This window comes from Archocentrus centrarchus, chromosome 6 (assembly GCF_007364275.1).
Source record: "Archocentrus centrarchus isolate MPI-CPG fArcCen1 chromosome 6, fArcCen1, whole genome shotgun sequence".
In the NCBI taxonomy this organism is placed as follows: Eukaryota; Metazoa; Chordata; class Actinopteri; order Cichliformes; family Cichlidae; genus Archocentrus; species Archocentrus centrarchus.
In genome coordinates this window covers 15,106,551-15,124,918 of record NC_044351.1, presented here as the reverse complement: position 1 = coordinate 15,124,918, position 18,368 = coordinate 15,106,551, and the positions used below count along the sequence as shown (strand labels likewise).

Sequence of the window (18,368 nt, the reverse complement as noted above, 5' to 3'; positions counted from 1 at the left end):
GAGCTGTCCTGTGACCAGTAAGGGTCATACAGTAGGTAGAGTTTAGGAAGCATGGATTAATTCAGTAGACACCTTTATAAATTAAAACAGGCACATCTGACATAAGGTAGCTAAAGCAGACAAGGTACAGTAAGCAGAATGAGACAAGCTAAGTTTAAGTCCAAATTCAGAGCTCAGGGAGGGGAGAGTGAGTGTCAGAGGGAGAGAGCAGGAGGAGAAGGGAGGCTGAGAGAGAAAAAGAGTAGAGCAGAGAGGCAGGCTTTGCCTTTTCTGGTAGTTAAAGTCACTGCAAGGACAAGCAGGAATTCTTTGTGCTGCGGAAGGGCCGAGATATAAACCAGACTGTAGAAGCTGATATATGACAGAAGAGGAGACACTGTTGTCCATGGACTAAACTTTAGCTACTACTAAGGTATTGTAAACCAAGAGGCACAGTAGTTTTTATTGATTTTTACATATGTTGAAAAGCTGTCTTATGTGGTCCCTTTGTTATACTGGGTTGTGTGTCTGTTGATTTGGAGCCTACAAGGTGCTATTATAAAATATTTTGTTTATGTAAAATTGATTTAAATTACCACAATGATGAAATGGCCTTTTTAGACAGACACAGAAAAAATAACTGTCCATTGTAATTAACTTAGGGTACTTGGGCTGATATATTTGTGTGTATTTTAGTGAGAAAGTGAGGAGAATCTCTTGGGCATCATGGACGATGACTTTGACCGCCGCATGGAGCTGAGGAGGCAGAGAAGAGAGCAGATGCGCCTCGAAGCCGAAAAGTGAGTAATCCTTGTAAAACCTGCACAAAACAACACACGCATACACACAAAGATGCAGTCGTGGGTATGAGTGAAACTCCACCCCCCCCAAAAAAAGGTGAATGCACTGTGAAAATTGTGCAAAACTATCAGAAGATCTTACACTGTATCATCTTAGAACAAAGCCTCATTAGTGTCTGAACGTCTGACTCACAGCTGTCCACTCACAAAACAAACCGGATACATTTTTTCTTTGATCAGCAAGGCCTAGTGAGCCTCCACTTTTATGGAACACATCTGCAATTGTTGCCAAAGGTTTTAAACAGCAGCTGCATCCAAGTCCCATCAGTAGTGACACTTACAGCCGATGACAAACTTGTGTGCAATGAACTGAAGACTTTCAAATTAAACAAGATGTTCGTCCTCTGATCCTTTTCTTCTGTTCTCTGATGATCCATTAGTCGTACAAAGTGTCATAGACAGATGCTCAGTGATCAAGGCTTTCTGTGTATACATACTGTATGTTCTTTGATTTATGTAGGAATGTATGAGGGAGTTTTGCATCTCCACACAGAGCAGCTGGAGCATATATAGCTGGACCATCAGTGATGATGGCTTAATGAGCTCCACAGCATTCTGAGCTCATTAAGGAGATAGTGAGCTGTGCTGTTGTTTGGGTTTACTTCTCATTCTCTGTTGCTTCCTTCACTCTCTTTCTTTGTGCTCAGATAACTTAAACCATACTGTTTAGAAAGTGGTGCTGACATCCACTCCGGTGGTATAAAGTTGCCATGACCTCAGGTGAAGTGGGAATTAAGTGAGACATGGGCACAGCTGATGACACTTTGCTGTAATCTTTAATCTCAGAACCACTTAAACTGATGATCAAACACTGAGGTGAATGCACTTTACTTTCTGAATGGATCTGAACAGATTATCATCAGTTTTATCCCTTATGTGATCACATAATCAAGAGGTCCAAACATAGCTCAGCATAGCTTGTTTTCTTCCAGTTCAGGAGTCCACTTCTGTCATATCAGCAGTGCCATTAAAGCCCGAGCAAAAAGAGCATTCCTTGCAATTTTCTCACAGCCAGCCGTGCCAACCCAGCTTGCCCTGCCTTTTATGCCTTCCAGTTCCTCTCCAAACCCTGCCGACACTGGAATGTTTTGACTGTCATTTTTATTCCAGTGCATGACAGCCTGCTCTGAAGGTTTCAGACTTCTACTGCTTGAGTGGAGTTTTTAGTCTCTTTCCTTCTTTTCACTCAACACTTTTGTTAGCCAAGTAACTCTCATCATATTTCCCCCTCTTTTATTATGTTTCATGCCCCTCGGGCTGGTCGTCTGGAAATGAAACTGTAACATTTTGACAGCACTCAGTCAGCACGCCTCTAGCTTTGCATGGAGTTGTATCTAATTGGATTACTTCCTCACTGAATTTTCTTTTTGGGGGGGGTGATCCATGCCATTTGGAGAAACCTTTGCCTGTGGATTTATTGGAGTTCCGCCTCATTTGGGTCTTTGTTTCTGTTTTAAAGACAGAAAGGATTCTTGTGGTTGCCTTCCACCTCTCACAACATCTGTAAAAGATTGCCTTGCAGATTCAGGAAGAGCAGAGGGAAATAATACCCCTGTGCTATCAATGGACCATTTCAAGCTCTCTTGCTGCCTCATAAAACCTGGTAATACTTAAAAAGATACTCCCAGGCATGCTGAAAAATTAACTGTGGATATATTCACAGTTGGATGAAAGTCACTGACAGGAGAAATGGGGCTTATGAGGAGGAAAGACATTGGTCTGTCTCCCTTTGCTGCAGTTTTTTCTCCCATTTTCATTTAGAATAGAATAGAATAGAATAGAATATGCTTTATTGTCATGGTACAAAAATTGTTAAAAAAAAAAAAAGTGGTTTTCCTCACTGAATATAAAAATATATGACCATAAAAACATAGACTTTAAATAAAATACAAAATTGCAATCATAAGTATGAAAGCACACACACGTGTGCAGACACACACGCATTCCCGGTCATCCAATAGCCAATGTTACAGTATTAAGTGCCAAGTGAGCTGGTCTTTTGAAGTATTTTCATTTTTTTCGATTTCACGTTTGCATGTATAGCACGTGTGTTTATAATTATTTCTTACAGACTATTTTCCATCAGTTGTGGTATCTTAAATCTTCATTATGTCTTTTGAAATCAGCTTTAGATGGTATGGCTTTAGCTACTCTTGTGGTCAACATAAACATGTGATATATCACGTTTCTTTTGGAGGAAACTGTTTTTAATTTATGTGTGTTTTTTTGTTTGTTTTTCTCAGGAAACACATTTATTTTGACTCTTTAGGTTTCTTAAAAACTTCAAATAAAATGTGTCGAGGAAAATTCACTCTGGTTAAAGTAACAATAGTTTAACAGTCAACACTAAGGCGCTGCATGGCATATGATAATATGTCACAAGCGAGGGTAACCACAAGTCTGAATTACTGACTATATAGAATTTGATATTAGTACATGGCTCAAAAGAATTAAAAGAACACTTTTTAATCAGAATATAGCATCAAGTCAGGTAAACCTCTGAGGTATTGATCTGGTCAGTTAAGTAGCAGTGGAGGTTGTTGATGAGTTTCAGCTGCTTTGGTGTTAATGAAATTAACAACAGGTGCACTAGAGGAGTAACAATGAGACAACCCCCCAAAACAGGAATGGTTTTACAGGTGGAGGCCACTGACATTTTCCCCTCCTCATCTTTTCTGACTGTTTTTTTCACTACTTTTGCATTTGGCTAGGGTCAGTGTCACTACTGGTAGCATGAGGTGATACCTGGACCCTGCAGAGGTTTCACACGTTGTCCAGCTCCTCCAGGATGGCACATCAATATGTGCCATTGCCAGGTTTGCTGTGTCTCCCAGTACAGTCTCAAGAGCATAGAGGAGATTCCAGGAGACGGGAAGTTACTCTAGGAGAGCTGGACAAAGATGTAGAAGGTCCTAAACCCATCAGCAGGAGCCATAGGAGGAAGAGGAGGAGCACTGCCAGAGCCCTACAAAATGACCTCCAGCAGGCCACTGGTGTGAATGTCTCTCCCAAACAATCAGAAACAGACTTCATGAGGGTGGCCTGAGGTCCCGATGTCTTCTAGTGGGCTCTGTGCTCACTAACCGGCACTATGGAGCCAAAGTGGCATTTGCCATAGAATACCAGACTTGGCAGGTCCACCACTGGCACCATGTGTCTTTGAATTCAGCCCTGTGTAGGTTAATCATTTTTGTTTCCATCAAACAATGTGACATCCATTTGTTCCTAACACATTATAAGTGTTGATATTAAAAGTGATTTTTTTCCCCCATTGAGATCTGATTTTAAAGTGTTCCTTTAAAAGGAAGCAAGGAAAAGACAGAAGCAATTAGACAGAGACAGGAAGTCAAACCAACAGACACACATGAGGAAAGTGATTTACAAAATTAGATATTAACCATAACAATATAAAAAACTCCAAACCATGGCACTTACAATGGTATGTTACTTCAAAGTTTGGCATTAGGCCAAAGCAGTATTTAGAATCAAATACTGTGAAATGACATGTTTTCATACTTTATCCAAAAGAAAAAAAAAATTTGCATTATATATACTGCAAATTGGTACATGCACTCTTTCAGGGTGGGTTACCCCAACGATGATGATGAGGAAGAAGCTCGGGAGCGAAGGAGGCGTGCGAGGGAGGAGAGGAAGAAGATGAAAGACTTAGAAGAATCTGGAACCAGTGATGTGATCAGTACTAACAAGTAAGATGTAAACATCATTTGGGTAGAATGGAGGTTAAATAAGAAACTTCCCATTAGGGATTTTTATCTTTTTATCATCAGGAAGGGGGGGAAGGGGGGGATCTGAGCCATTAGAATGTACATCTCACAATGCAGAGATGACTTGTGGATGTTTTACTAATGTGCTGGTTGGACATTTGGTTGTATAAATAAAAAATAAATTAATACAAAACTTGAACTGCTATGTATAAAATCAGCACATTTTACAGTTTACCATGACATTAGGCCTATGGCACAAATTAACAGCATTATAACCTGCCTGCTGCTGCTGATGGAAGACTCTTCCAGTGCCTTTTGTTCCCACCCAAGTTATGAAGTCGAAAGGTTCCTTGAGAGAGAGAAAAAGTAAGTTTTTGAAAAAATAAATAAATGAACACAGCAGCTTGAGAGCCTATCTAGATGTTTGGTATTGATAAAAACCCTCTAGCATTAACATTTGGAAAGCTGCAGTGGCTGTGAGGTTCTTGGACTGATATTTTCACTGGTTAGCCACAGCAGAAAATTCCACTCAGGAAATTCTGGGTTCATCGCACTTAATCAGACCAAACTTTTGATTGCGGCCAAGATTTTGAGGTTCGGCTTTGATTGGACTCAAATTATCAGACCCCACTACTTCAGTGGAGTAGCGGAGCCTGAAAATTTCAGCTTTGGTGTTTTTCAGTGTGACAGAGACTGAGTCGTCCACAACCAGTACTGGAGGGGCAGATGATGACCAGGCGTTGCTGGAGCGCCTGGCCAGGAGGGAGGAACGCAGGCAAAGGAGAATGAAGGAGGCCATGGAGAGACAGAAGGAGCTCGACCCCACGACTGGCACCACCAACGGCACAGACGTTGCACTGGAAGAGCAGTCTTCTATGAGCAGCAGGCAGCAACCTACAGAGGAGGAGAAGGAGAAGGAGGAGAAATCTACCCAGGAGGAGGTGACACTCACTGATACTAATTCTTGGAGGAAAGAGGAAGAAGACACAAAGGAGGATGAGAAGGTAAAGATATTGTTGTAATGATGGGTTTTTTTTGTTTTTTTAAATTGTTCAGAATATGTATTTCCTGTGGAGAAAGGTTTTCATATTGTATCATATTGTATATACATTTGTGTGTGTGTGTGTGTGTGTGTGTGTGTGTGTGTGTGTGTGTGTGTGTGTGTGTGTGTGTGTGTGTGTGTGTGTGTGTGTGTGTGTGTGTGTGTGTGTGACAGGAATCTGTTGAAGAATCAAGAACACAGATCACAAGAAATGAGGTAGGATTTTATTTCTTTCAACCTTTTTAGATCTGTTAATGTAGGCCCATAAAACTGACAGTAAGCAAATATAACTTGTTGTTGTAGGAGGAGACTGAGGAGAAAGCTGCAGTAACTGAGGTGGATGCTGAGCAGCCAAGTCTAGAAAAGAAAGATGCTGAAGAGGAATCAGTACCTGCTGTTGATGATGAGGAAGAAGACAAGCAGAGGAAAGAAGAAGAGGAAAGGCAACAAAAAGAAATGGAAGAAAAGCAGAGGCTAGAGGAGGAAGAGAGACAAAAAATGGAAATGGAGGAAAAACTTGAGGAGAAAGAAAGGCAGCTAAGGGAGGAGGAGGAAAGGAGGAAAAGGGAAGAAGAGGAAAAACAAAGAGACACTGAGGAGAGGCTTAAACAAGAGGAAGATGAAAAACAAAGAAAAGAGATGGAGGAACAAATGAAAAAAGAAGAGGAGGAACAAATGAAAAAAGAAGAGGAGGAAGAGAGACTGAAAAAGGAGGAAGAGGAAAAACAAAAGAAGTTGGAGGAAAAGAAGAAGAAAGAGGAAGAGGAAAGGCAAAAACAGGAGCTGGAGGAAAAGAAGAAGAAAGAGGAAGAGGAAAAGCTTAAAAGGGAAATGGAAGAAAAGAAAAAGAAAGCAGAAGAGGAAAAACGAAAGAAGGAAATGGAAGAAAGAAAGAAAAAGGAGGAAGAAGAGAAGCAAAGGAAGAAAGAGTTGGAGGAGAAAAAAAAGAAAGAAGAGGAGGAGAGAAGAAAAAGGGAGATGGAAGAAAAGAAGAAAGCAGAGGAGGAAAAACGAAAAAAGGAGGCTGAGGAGAGGAAGAAAAAAGAGGAGGATAAACGCAAAAAGAGAGAGATGGATGAGAAGAAGAAGAAAGATGAGGTATTGATGTGCTTTGAGGCACTTTTCACCAACAGCCACTTCAAGGAACTGGCTACAATTAAGGCTCGTTATTAATGTAACCATTTGTCAAGTAACAAAACACATTTTATTTATCCGGGTTTTGTTCTTGATTTACAGATATTTGATGTATGATATGATTTTGTGGTTTGGTCACAGATCCCAGTTCAGTCACAGTGTTTTGTTTGAGGTGGTGGCTTCGAGGATGTCACAGTGTCGTGTATCTTTAGCTTACATCTGCTTTGTATTCATTACCAGGCCTTTGACTCCACTATTGTTTGATGGCTTTTGTAATTGTTTTTGTATAACAGTTCATGTTTGCTACTTCACTCATCTTTTTGTTCTGTGTTACTGTCACTTCTGTGTGGTAAGGAGGAGAAGCCAAAGAGATTTGGGTTTAAGGAGAAGGTAAAAAAAAAATACTGGCTGTCATTCAGTATGGGTTATTTGCCAAATGGACGATATGTTAAACTTGTTTTCTCCTCTTTTTTTCTTTGCAAGTTTGAACCAGTCAAACAGAATGGAGCTGTCATTGAAAATAAATTAAAGAAAACAGAAAAGATATCGAGGTAAATCTTGGCATAGTACTTCCACAAAGTAATAGGGCAGTAGCTGACGACTCCTTTTTGACAGGCAATGATTTTGATCAGTGTCACATCGAATCTGCATGTTTTGACATGTGAATGAAATGTTTGCAAGCAGGGACAATCCGCCCTCCACTAAGGCAGAAGACTTGGAGCGGCAGGAGGCTGAGCGAAAGCTGCAGGAGCTGAAGCGTCGGCGGAACAATGCAGAAAGTGAGGAGTTTGAGAAGATGAAGCAGAAACAACAGGATGCGGAGGCCGAGCTGGAGGAGCTGAAGAGGAAGAGAGAGGAGAGGAAGAAGATCCTGGAGGAGGAGGACAGGCAAAGGAAGCAGGAGCTAGAGGAAAAGAAAGCCAAGGAGCAGGTGAGGATGTGCATCTGACATTTAGGAATTAAATATACTAATGAAATATTGCACACAGCTTTGGATATTTACCATTTATCTTATCTGTTTTAAGTGTTTATAGATGTGTTTTTTAACAGGAGGAGAGAAAGAGGCTGAAGGAGGAAATAGAGAAAAGGAGGGCGGAGGCTGCAGAAAAGAAGAAACAGATGGAGGAGGGGTCGACAAAGCCTGCCTTCACCGTCAGCCCCAAAGGCTCCTCTAAGGTGAGTTTTGGAAAAGAGGTTCATACATCTTAGAGCTGCTCTACAAGGTCTGTTCACTGAGTTAGCAGCATATTTTCTTAGTTACTTCTTGTATGTACAAAGATAGTCGCGGCTTTATTTGCCCAGATTACAATGTGCCTCATTCAGACAATGTCATCTAAACATATGGTCAGTTATCCACAGCAGAAAAAAGTCTGTTTATTGTTTTAAAGTAATTTTTAAATGCTTTTGTTCTTCTTGTTCTTCTCCCTTTATGGTCAGACATCTTTCCTGACCACTGACATGTATTCCCCTTATCAAGTTCGGTTTTTAATTCTGCTAATATTAGTTGTATGCAAATGATTGAAAAAAAAAAAAAGTAATGAAATCTTGTGGGGTAACTCTTGCGGCAGAGCTTTTTCTTGAATGCTGAGAACTGTGTGATTATTTGTGGCTTTGAAACTCTACTCTGTATAAAAATCCACATTGTTTTGTACAGATTGGTGAGAAGGCAGAATTCCTGAACAAGTCTGCCCAGAAAAGGTAAGCCACTAAAAAACACCCCCAAAAAAGTTTTTTCAGTACAAGAGAAAAAATAAATAAATGCACCAGAAGTTGTTGGCCTTACTAATGCCCAGTGCCTGGTTCATCTGTGTAGCACCACAGCCAGAGTGTCACACACTCCTATTGTCTCCAAGATTGGCAACAGACTGGAACAATACACTTCTGCCATCCAGGTGAGACCTGATAATTACATCAAACATTATTCACCATCCTTAACAGAGGTCCATTCGAAGTCAGAATATAATGCATCAGTTTTTATATACATTTTTCTGTTGTAACTGTTTAAGTGGAGCAAGCATTACTTTGTATATGGTTAAGTGTCAAACCAGTCTGAGAGGCTGAGAGATGGAGTGTAGTGTTAGTTCAAGCAGGTGACTTAGTCAAGCTCAGCCTACAGTTCATGCCAGCCCACATCATTATGGCTCACATTCTGCACATCCAATAGACTTACTGTATTTCACAGCAGCTATTTTGATATGAAATAGCAGGTAAACACGTGCATTACTAACCACATCAATTAAGACTCTGTACCTAAACAGAATACAGTCTTCATGTATTTAAATAATGATGCCTGTTTGACACTATTATATTTCAAAAAGACAAACTAGCTCTATTGGCAAATCTTATCGTGGGTGTATTTAAGCTTCGTAACCTGCCTACCTGTGCTGTTTCCTCTGCAAACTGCTTTGCAACTAACCTCCAACCCAGCTCCTCCTTTTCAAGCTGTGCCTGACTCGATTAGTGCCATGTCTTTTGTAATTTATTCCTCCTCTGCTCTCTATGCTTTGGGAGGTCTTTGCTGCTGGTCTCCCTTTCCCAGGCTTTTCTTACCCACCCTTCTACGTGCGCGGTCTCAGAACATTAACAATACCTCCAAATATAGACTGTAGATGGAATTTTTTTTTAACTGAGCCAGACTGAATGCAAGTGTAACTAAAATGGGAGATGGGGGAAAAAAAAAGCTACATCTGGACACTAAAAACTTGCTGAGACTAAGAACCAATCATGTAACTTTAACATCTTATCTAAATGAATGTATTGGATAAAATGTTCAATATTAGCCTTTGAAATAGTACATGAAGTGTATGTTATTTTAATCAGGAAAACCAAATTTTGGTAGTCAAAATAACTGCAGCCATATGAGCCTGGTCAGTTAAAGTTCATTTAGCCGCACCTGCTCATTCAGATTCCAGTGATTTTGCAACTCACTCCAAGCAGAGGGATCGGCATACTTAAATGTCCTTTCTCACCTTCAGAACAAGCTTTAGGAATAAGCAATAATGTGCCTTAATAATCAGTAGCAAGCTCATGTAAGCATTACATGCATGTAAATAGTCCAGCACAGACATACAGGTAGTGACAGTGAACTCCTTAACAGCAACCAAGGATAGTTAAGACTTAATTTATAAAATAAAATGACTGCGTTTTCTTCACTAGTGCGCTAAATGTACATTAAGGGTCTTGGGTAAATTTAAATGTATGTAATCCATCCTCTATTTTTACAGGGAAACAAAGATGTAAAGTCTTCCAAGTCTCCAGTGGCAGATATTCCTACAGGGGGCACACGCAGCATCAAAAGTATGTGGGAGAAAGGCAATGTGGGCAGCTCCTCTGAAGTTCCCTCTCCTGCAAACAAGGTAAAGGAGAATGAGACAGAGAGAGGGACAGAGAGATTTGCTAGTGTGTGACTGCATATTCAAGGTGTTTTCTCACCAGGATGTGGCTGGTCTCAAAGGAAGTGTGGCCGGACGCGTCAACAGTTGGACAGCAAAACCGGCAGAAAGCGACAAGTCGGTAGCACCCGCGCCTGCAGCAGCAGCACCAGCAGCATCACCAGCAGCAGCAGCTGCAGCAGCAAAGCCCACAGTAAGACCTGATAAATCCTTGCCTTGATCACACATTCACACACTATTGTAAATCAGACACCAGTGTTGCTTCAGTCGAGTAATCCCTTGATATTCTGCACATGCTGAAGTGCTCATTTGCACATCAACATGCCTGTCCTTTGTTGGCTGCAGCCTTTAGATCTGAGCTCCAGGGCTGGACAGTGTTGCTCTCTGAAGTCTAGTGACACCACATGGACATTTCTCTGAACATGTGCTATCACAGCTCGCAGACTTTCTCTGAGTTCTTTTACTCATGATGTGAAAGGCTTTAATTCATTTATTTGAACTTAAACCCATGAGAAGTCTTTGTACAGATGGAGAAAAAAAAAACTATTCCTCTGTTGCAGACAACAGTCCAGCCATGAAGCACCGGGCAGCAGTTGGGTGTCAGGTGGTTGAATGCCTAAAATACATATTTTAGTCATACTGTGTGTCCTTCAGAAAACGGGAAAAGGTCATATCTATTCATAGCTGTGACATATTATCTTATGTCACAACACTGACAAAAGAACCAAGAACTAGAAACTTAATGATTAATTTGTTTTCTTTATACTGATATGGCATAAATAAATAAATTAGGTACTGTGTAGTAGGGTATTCGATGAGCACTGTGTTCTTTTCTTGAAGTCGGACACGAGCTGCTAATAAAAACAGGTCGTCTGGAGACATGTTCACACACAGAAACATTTGTGGATGACATGTGAGTTTGTTCTAAAGCAAAATTTATGAGCGAGATGTCTTTGGTGTCAAACGTCTTGGCCAGGGAAGTGGTGTAACTTTGCTGTTACTTTTGCAGTAACACTTCCCCCTGATGGTTGAAGCTGTACTGCAGTCGTGTGTGTGTGTGCGTGCGTGTGTGTGCACATCTTTGCATCAACAATCTTTATTGCATCTTTGCTATACTAGTTATATTCTGTCTTTCTGTCCTCTTTAATTGCACTCTTTTCCTCAGCTATCCTCACTCGAGCTTTTCCTGCTGTTCTTTGTCTGCTCTTCAAACTGGTAAAGTTACCCCTTTGCATAGATTTCATTAGTATCACCACTAACAATCAGAAGCTTAATAAATACGTTTGGGAATTGCATTTGCATCCAGTGGAGGAAAGTTACCAGATACATTTAGTGCCTGTACTTTGAAGACTTTGCATTTAATTTGAAGTGCAAAGTCATAAAGATTAAATAACTGGCTCTTAAAAGCTTTACTAAAAATAAGCATCTACTTCGATCACATTTTGCTCAAAATTTGGGATTAAAACCTTTTTCTTTTGATACTTTTGCCCAAGTAAACAGTCTAAATGCTTCACAGGACTAACATGATTGTGGATTTTGCTTGTGACAGGATGTGAAACCAGCTGACGTCGGTAACAAGCGTGGAATGTGGGAAGCCAAGAAGGGCTCTACGCCTGGAAAGGTAACAACACGCATGCACAGTTCTTAGAAGGGGCAGTGTTAGTGTTTATAGTGATATGGTAATATTTGTTATTTGTTGTTATCTGAAAGGTGAGGGAAAGAGGTCATTTTTGGACAGGCTTTGTTACTGACTTGAGATCTTTTAAACCAAGATAGTAGCTGCACTGCACTGATGGTTTTGTAGTTTAGTGCATGTGCTTGAATCCTGTGAAGTGCTTTTAAGTCAGGATTCTTTGATATGGGGCTTAACCAGTTGTCCGCATAACAGACGGCACATATCTGATCAGGGATGGGACAAAATATCAGTACAGCAATACCAGTATATCATATTATCTCATCGTGCAATAAACATATTGCATGATCAATATGCTTATGAAAGGAATGAGGGTAGATTGAATGAGACTTAATCAGCTTGCAGTCAAAGGGAAGAAATTCGCAGGGATAGCTCTGCAGACAGCAAATCAGAGAGTTAAGTAAAGCAATTGATACACTAGTGAAATTGAATAATAATAATTATGTATGCACAATAACAATGACTACAGCTAACCTCTATAGAATAATATACATCAGTCTTTAAGGTTATGAGCAAATTTTCCAAGCAGGTTAGACTCCGTTTATCAATTAATTCATTAATTCAAGCCTCCACTGATGTCACCCTGTTCACCTATAATAAAGAGTATTCATCCTGCAGTCACAATCATCCTGAATATGATGATAATTTGCTTTAATACCATCGGATGATTCATCTTCCTCTCCCCATTATTTATTTTGGTTCCTGTATTCCTTCTTCTTACACAGGTGGCCGTGGGAGGCAAGTTTTCTCGTTAATGGTAAGTTTCTGAAGTGACTGTATACAGTGGTCGAATGTAACTAAGTACATACTGAATACATACTGAACTCAGGTACAGTTTTCAGTAAGTTAAACTGGAGAGTATACCAACATCAGAATGTGATTGTCTTACAATACATATCATTGCATGACTGAAATAATTAAATAGCATAATATATAGTAACACTGGTGCGTATCCATGATACAACTAAAAGAGTGAAGTAGTGAGAAGATCAGTGAACTCAATAAGCAGAATTTCTGATGGTGGAGTTAATATGAAGCTTAGCTTAGCGAGACTGGAAATGAAGGGAAACAACTGATCACTTCCAAAAATCTGCTTACCAGCAAAGGAAGGAAGCTTTCACACTTCATGCCTTTCACACGTTTTATCCTTTTAGCATGTTACGTGCAAAAAAACAAAATAATTTGCAAAAAAACACCAGCATGTGATTTCACATGGGTTATATTCTGGACTTTCTCTTGTCTTTATGCAGTGACTTTCTGAGGTGTCTGATGACTAGAACCCCTTTTATAACCGAACCAGCTTCTGGCTGTAGCTTGGTATTTACATAGAGTGTGGTAAAAGTCGCCCATTCTTTTATCAGAAGTAGACAGCTTGGAATAAAGTAAAGGGCAAATGACAAAACACAACAAACCTAAAATATCAACTTAGTCTTTCTGGAGATATTTCTAGTGTCTCTGCATTGGGGGTATCTCCACTTTTACTCAAGAAAAGTGTCTGAATACTTTTTTTAACCCTGTAAAGCTGTACATTATACAAGTTAAACCAGGGGTTTATCTTGATCAGTCCTGGGGGAAGCAGACTTGAGATGAAGTGTGTCTGCCCTTCAAAACATTTTCTGGACAAGGGGGATAGGTGTTGACTGATTTATAGCCCAGTGGGGGCTTGTAACTACTACAACCCACCAACCTCTGTTTGCACCAGCGTAGCTGCTCACTGTAAATCAAATCTGCTGCTGGAGATTTTTGGGCACAGGCTCAGCTCTGTGGCACTGCAGTCTATATTTAAAGACCCCTCACCATGACCTTGTTGCCCAGTATAAAGAAAGTTCCAGACTCCTGGGATGACTGTCGTGTTTTTGCAGTGCACTGTTTCCCAAGTCCCACCTGGATCATCCGATGCCGTGCGAAGTGTCGGAGAGCTGTCAGACATACCAGAGTGCAGCTGCTTGATTGTCACATTACAACTGGCTGCTGGGGAGGATTACTAACCATTTAAGAAGCAAATCGGTCTCGATCACCAGGCTTATTCACTCAGTGAGAATGATAAAGACCTAAAATGAGCAACCACAGCTGTGTGAGGCCAGTTTAAATGTTTGACTTTACAGCATAAATCATGAAAAAGATATTAATTTTGGCATAATAAAGCTGTCTTAATTCTTTGTTTTGAAATATCATGTTTCTTCTGTCATGAAGCTTTCAATGCTTGGGTGAAAGTGTGAACAATAGGAGTGGAAAAGCGTTTGTCGAGTGTCAGCTTCAACCCTAAATAGCGCTCCTTGCGTGTAGCCTTCCAACTTCTTCATTGGAAATTGACAGCTGAGGAATGATCTAATAGGCAAATGACCAAGTTACAGCTTTCAGTCACAAAGCAAGAAGTGTCCTGCCTCTGACTGCAGTTCACCGTGGCTGGGTGTAAACACCCCATAAAAAATCTATGTTTCACGGTGATATGTTATTCTACTCTGTGTTACTCTTACTAGTTTCCAATAAAAATGTATAAGATGTAATAAGACACACTATATTGCCAAAAGTATTCACTCACCCATACATATTACTGAAGTCAGGTGTTCCAATCACTTCCATGGCCACAGGTGCATAAAACCAAGCACCTTTGTGAAAGAATGGGTCGCTCTCAGGAGCTCAGTGAATTCCAGCATCGTATCATGATAGGATGCCACCTGTGCAACAAGCCCAGTCATGAAATTTCCTCACTACTAAATATTCTATAGTCAACTGTTACTGGTATTATAACAAAGTGGAAGTGATTAGAAACAACAGCTCAGCCATGAAGTGGTAGGCCACGTAAAATCCAAGAGTTGGGTCAGCGGATGCATAGTGTGCAGAGGAATGAAGTAATGGGCAACTTTCTGCAGAGTCAATCACTACAGACTTCATGTGGCCTTCAGATTAGCTCAAGAACAGTGCACAGAGAGCTTCATGGAATGGGTTTCCAGGGCCAAGCAGCTGCATCCCAGACCTACATGCATTGTGCCAAGTGTAAAATTTGGTGGACGGGGGATTATGGTGTGGGGTTGTTTTTCAGGAGTTGGGCTCGGCCCCTTAGTTCCAGTGAAAGGAACTCTTAATGCTTCAGCATACCAAAACATTTTGGACAAATTCATGCTTCCAACTTTTTGGGAACAGTTTAAGGATGGCCACTTCCTGTTCCAACATGACCGCACATCAGTGCACAAAGCAACGTCCATGAAGACATGGATGAGTGAGTTTGGTGTGGAAGAGTCTTCTGTCAACCTGACAGAACACCTTTGGGATGAATCCTCAGCCTGCTTGTCCAACATCAGTGTCTGATCTCACTTCTGGAAGAATGGTCAAAAATTCCCATAAACACACTCCTAACCCTCATGTAAAGTCTTCCCAGAAGAGTTGAAGTTATAGCTGCAAAGGGTGGATTGACATCATATTAAACCCTATAGATTAAGAGTGGGATGTCACTCAAGTTCATATGCGTGTGAAGGCAGATAAGTTTATTTACAGAATTGTTTTTATTTATCCACACTGGAGGGTGTTCGAGCATTGACGACCTGTTTAAGGTTATCCTAAAGCATCTCAGCTGGATCTAAGTCTGGATTTTGACTAGTTCACTCCAAAACATTCAATTTGGAGGGTTTTTTTAGCCATTCAGAGGTGGACTCGGTGGTCTGTTTCAGATCATTGTCCTGCTGCATAACACAAGTGAGCTTGAACTTCAGGACACGAACTGATGGCCAGACATTCTCCTTCAGAGTTTTCTGGTAGAGAGCAGAGTTCATGATTTCATCAGCTACTTCAAGTCATCCAGGTCCTGAAGCAGGACAGCAGCCCTAGACCATCACACTACCACCACCATGTTTGACAGTTGGTATGATGTTCTTTTTATGAAATGCTGTGTTAGTTTTATGCCAGATGTTAAAGGACTCAGACCTTCCAAAACATTCAACTTCTGTCTTATCAGTACACAGATTATCTTCTCATAAGTCTCGGGGATCATCAAGATGTTTTCTGGCAAATGTGAGACGAGCTTTTGTATTCTTTTTGGTCAGCAGTTGTTTTCTCCTTGGAACTCTTCCATGGATGCCATCTTTACCCAGTCTCTTTCTTATTGTTGAATCATGAACTCTGACCTTATTTCAGGCAAGTGAGGAGTGCAGTTTTTTAGATGTTGTTCTGGGTTCTTTTGTGGCCTCCTGAATTAGTCTTTGTAGCACCCTTGGCGTAATTTTGGTAGGCCGGCCCCTCCTGGGAAGATTCATCACTGTTCCAAGTTTTCCCATTTGTGGATAATGACTCTCACTGTGGTTCTCTGGAGTCTCAAAGCAGAAATGGCTTTGTAGCCCTTTCCAGACTGATAGATGATAGAATTGTTTCTGATCCATTCTTGAGTTTCTTAAGATCGTGGCATGATGTGTTGCTTTTTTTGAGATCTTTAAGCCTACTTCAGTCTAGTTTGGCTAGAGAAATTTAAAAACCATTTAAAAACCACATTTTGTATTTACTCTGGTTATCTTTGTCTAATATTAAAATGTGTTTAATGATATGAAGCATTTAGTGGCATATTTGCAAAATAAATAAATAAATAAATCAAGAAGTGGCAAACACTTTTTCACAGCAAAAAAACCCCCTTCGAGTCAAAAGCTCAGGCTCAGAACGCTCGGGTTCCAGCAGTTCTTTCTGCTCTCAGCTCTGTGTGATGTCAGTGAAATTGGATTACATGGCCATCTTGGGCACTCAGCTCTACCTGTGAGCACCACCTGCTATTCAAAACTTCCTTTTACCAGGGGCAGCCAATCAGAAAAAAGCTGGCTTAAAGGGAGAGTGGCCTAAAAGTGGGAGGAGCTAAAATATATCATTTCAGATAGGGAATAAACTGAGGGGCTGCACTGTCAATGTAAAAAAAAAAAAATATATATATATATATTTCATTACAGTACTAAGTACAGTTATATGCAAGTATATAAAATTAATGATGAATCATGCAATACTTTCTTCAATACAGTATAAGCATAATATTCTAGGATTTTTTTCAGTGTGATATCTGTTCAGTATCATATAGTCACCTGTAGTTATGCTCTTTACTCTAGCAGTGCTTTTACAGATGCATTAACTAACAGATCTTTAATGTCTTTGTTTCTTTCACAGCAGGAGTGAGCCCCTAACCATTGACATCCCAGTTACATCTGTTCAAACTCACAGCTCTGCTACTGTATGTTCATCTATTCCTCTTCCACACAGCTGTATTTTGCATGAGGCTCACATCAGGATGAGGGGAAGAGGAATGGTATAATGGGATCCTGAGTCAAAGCCTTCCAGCTATAGCTTTATAATATGAGTACTTTTGCTTGCTGCCTGTTTTGGCGAAACCAAGCTTTGAGATTTCGTTCAACAATGAAAACATGAACTGACTTCTGTCTGCGGCTATAACAAATTTGAATGGCATATTACACTTTTTAACAGCTTTTACATGCTTAATACTCAGTAGTAAACTAATAATGTCCATTAGCTGTTCTACTCACTATTTTACACTCATAACTGTAGCAAATTTCTTGAGTTTGTGAGTCTGTAATTTTGCTTTCAGCTAGCATGGACATGTCTAGGATTCATGTGATGTATTTGTGCTTTGATGCTATGTCATGTAGCTTATACAGTACACAGTAATTACTTTTTTTCTTTATGGCGATTTGTGCTCACTGCTTTTTTGTGATGAAAGTCGCAGTTTTGATTCCACAGAAAATATACCCTACCCCACAGCTGGATGTTGGATGCTAAGCTTGTATATAATTGACTTGTTTTGTTGGTTTCAGTTTCTGCTCCTTCAATAAGGGTTTTTGCCATGGCTTATAAGCCCTTTACATGTACATCATATTAAAAGCAATTAGTAAAAAAGTTTGGGGTTGTGAAGCTATAAAGTAACCTCTCTGGCTAATGTTTACAATTTTGGTACCAGTTATTTAATATTTTCTAACAAATTAACAACTTGTCCATAAAGGTACAATAAATAAATCATTAAGCATTCTATTTGAAGGGGAATGACTATAGGGATCCCAAAGAATGGCCAAAAAAAAAAGCCACACATCTGATCATAAGGTAATATCATTGGCACATTCTGCCACAGGACTGCAGCCAAAGAACAAAAGTGTGCAACATTTTCATAAATAACATCTGGCTTTGTTAGTGTCATGGCTTTTTTTCAATTACAAACCACATTCTTTTGCAATAGAATATGAATATTTCTGAATACTCTATGAATACTTATGTATGCAAGTTTCGACTGTAACAACGATTCAGTGACCAAATGTTCTTGTATTTAACAAGCAGGTTATAGTCTGGCTGCTTTGCCTGTCTACTGTGTTTACATGCCACTAACTTCAGTTTTTCATGCATTGCCGCAGCAGTAAAGGTTTGCAAGACAATCGCAGTATGCACTCTGTTTAATAAAGCCTGTAATTAACAGTGAATGTAACCTGGTGTTTCTGTCAGCTGTCCACATAAGTTGAATTCTGCCTAAATGTATTGTAAGTCTTCCAGTTTTTTTTATTGCTTTGTTTG

The 18,368-nt window shown here is 40.1% G+C and overlaps 1 protein-coding gene across 1 annotated transcript; it reads left to right on the top strand.

The window, feature by feature from the left end:
• The first annotated feature begins 272 nt into the window (after window positions 1-272).
• On the top strand, window positions 273-17,886 carry LOC115781406 (non-muscle caldesmon-like). The gene is made up of 18 exons (XM_030731047.1): window positions 273-412; window positions 676-779; window positions 4,421-4,546; window positions 5,247-5,568; window positions 5,781-5,822; window positions 5,910-6,131; window positions 6,681-6,704; window positions 7,095-7,130; window positions 7,224-7,291; window positions 7,422-7,671; window positions 7,791-7,916; window positions 8,395-8,438; window positions 8,554-8,632; window positions 9,965-10,096; window positions 10,176-10,325; window positions 11,682-11,753; window positions 12,551-12,582; window positions 16,962-17,886. The coding sequence occupies exons 2-17, from the start codon at window positions 706-708 to the stop codon at window positions 12,578-12,580; spliced, it is 1,797 nt and encodes a 598-aa protein (XP_030586907.1). The 5' UTR covers window positions 273-412; window positions 676-705; the 3' UTR covers window positions 12,581-12,582; window positions 16,962-17,886.
• The last annotated feature ends 482 nt before the right edge of the window (window positions 17,887-18,368 follow it).

Excerpts from the sequence above, each read along its gene's own strand:
- LOC115781406 (XM_030731047.1), top strand. The coding sequence starts at position 706 with ATGGACGATGACTTTGACCGCCGCATGGAGCTGAGGAGGCAGAGAAGA. Across the intron at positions 7,917-8,394 it reads GCCCCAAAGGCTCCTCTAAG|ATTGGTGAGAAGGCAGAATT; the intron begins GTGAGTTTTGGA and ends TGTTTTGTACAG. Across the intron at positions 8,439-8,553 it reads AACAAGTCTGCCCAGAAAAG|CACCACAGCCAGAGTGTCAC; the intron begins GTAAGCCACTAA and ends TCATCTGTGTAG.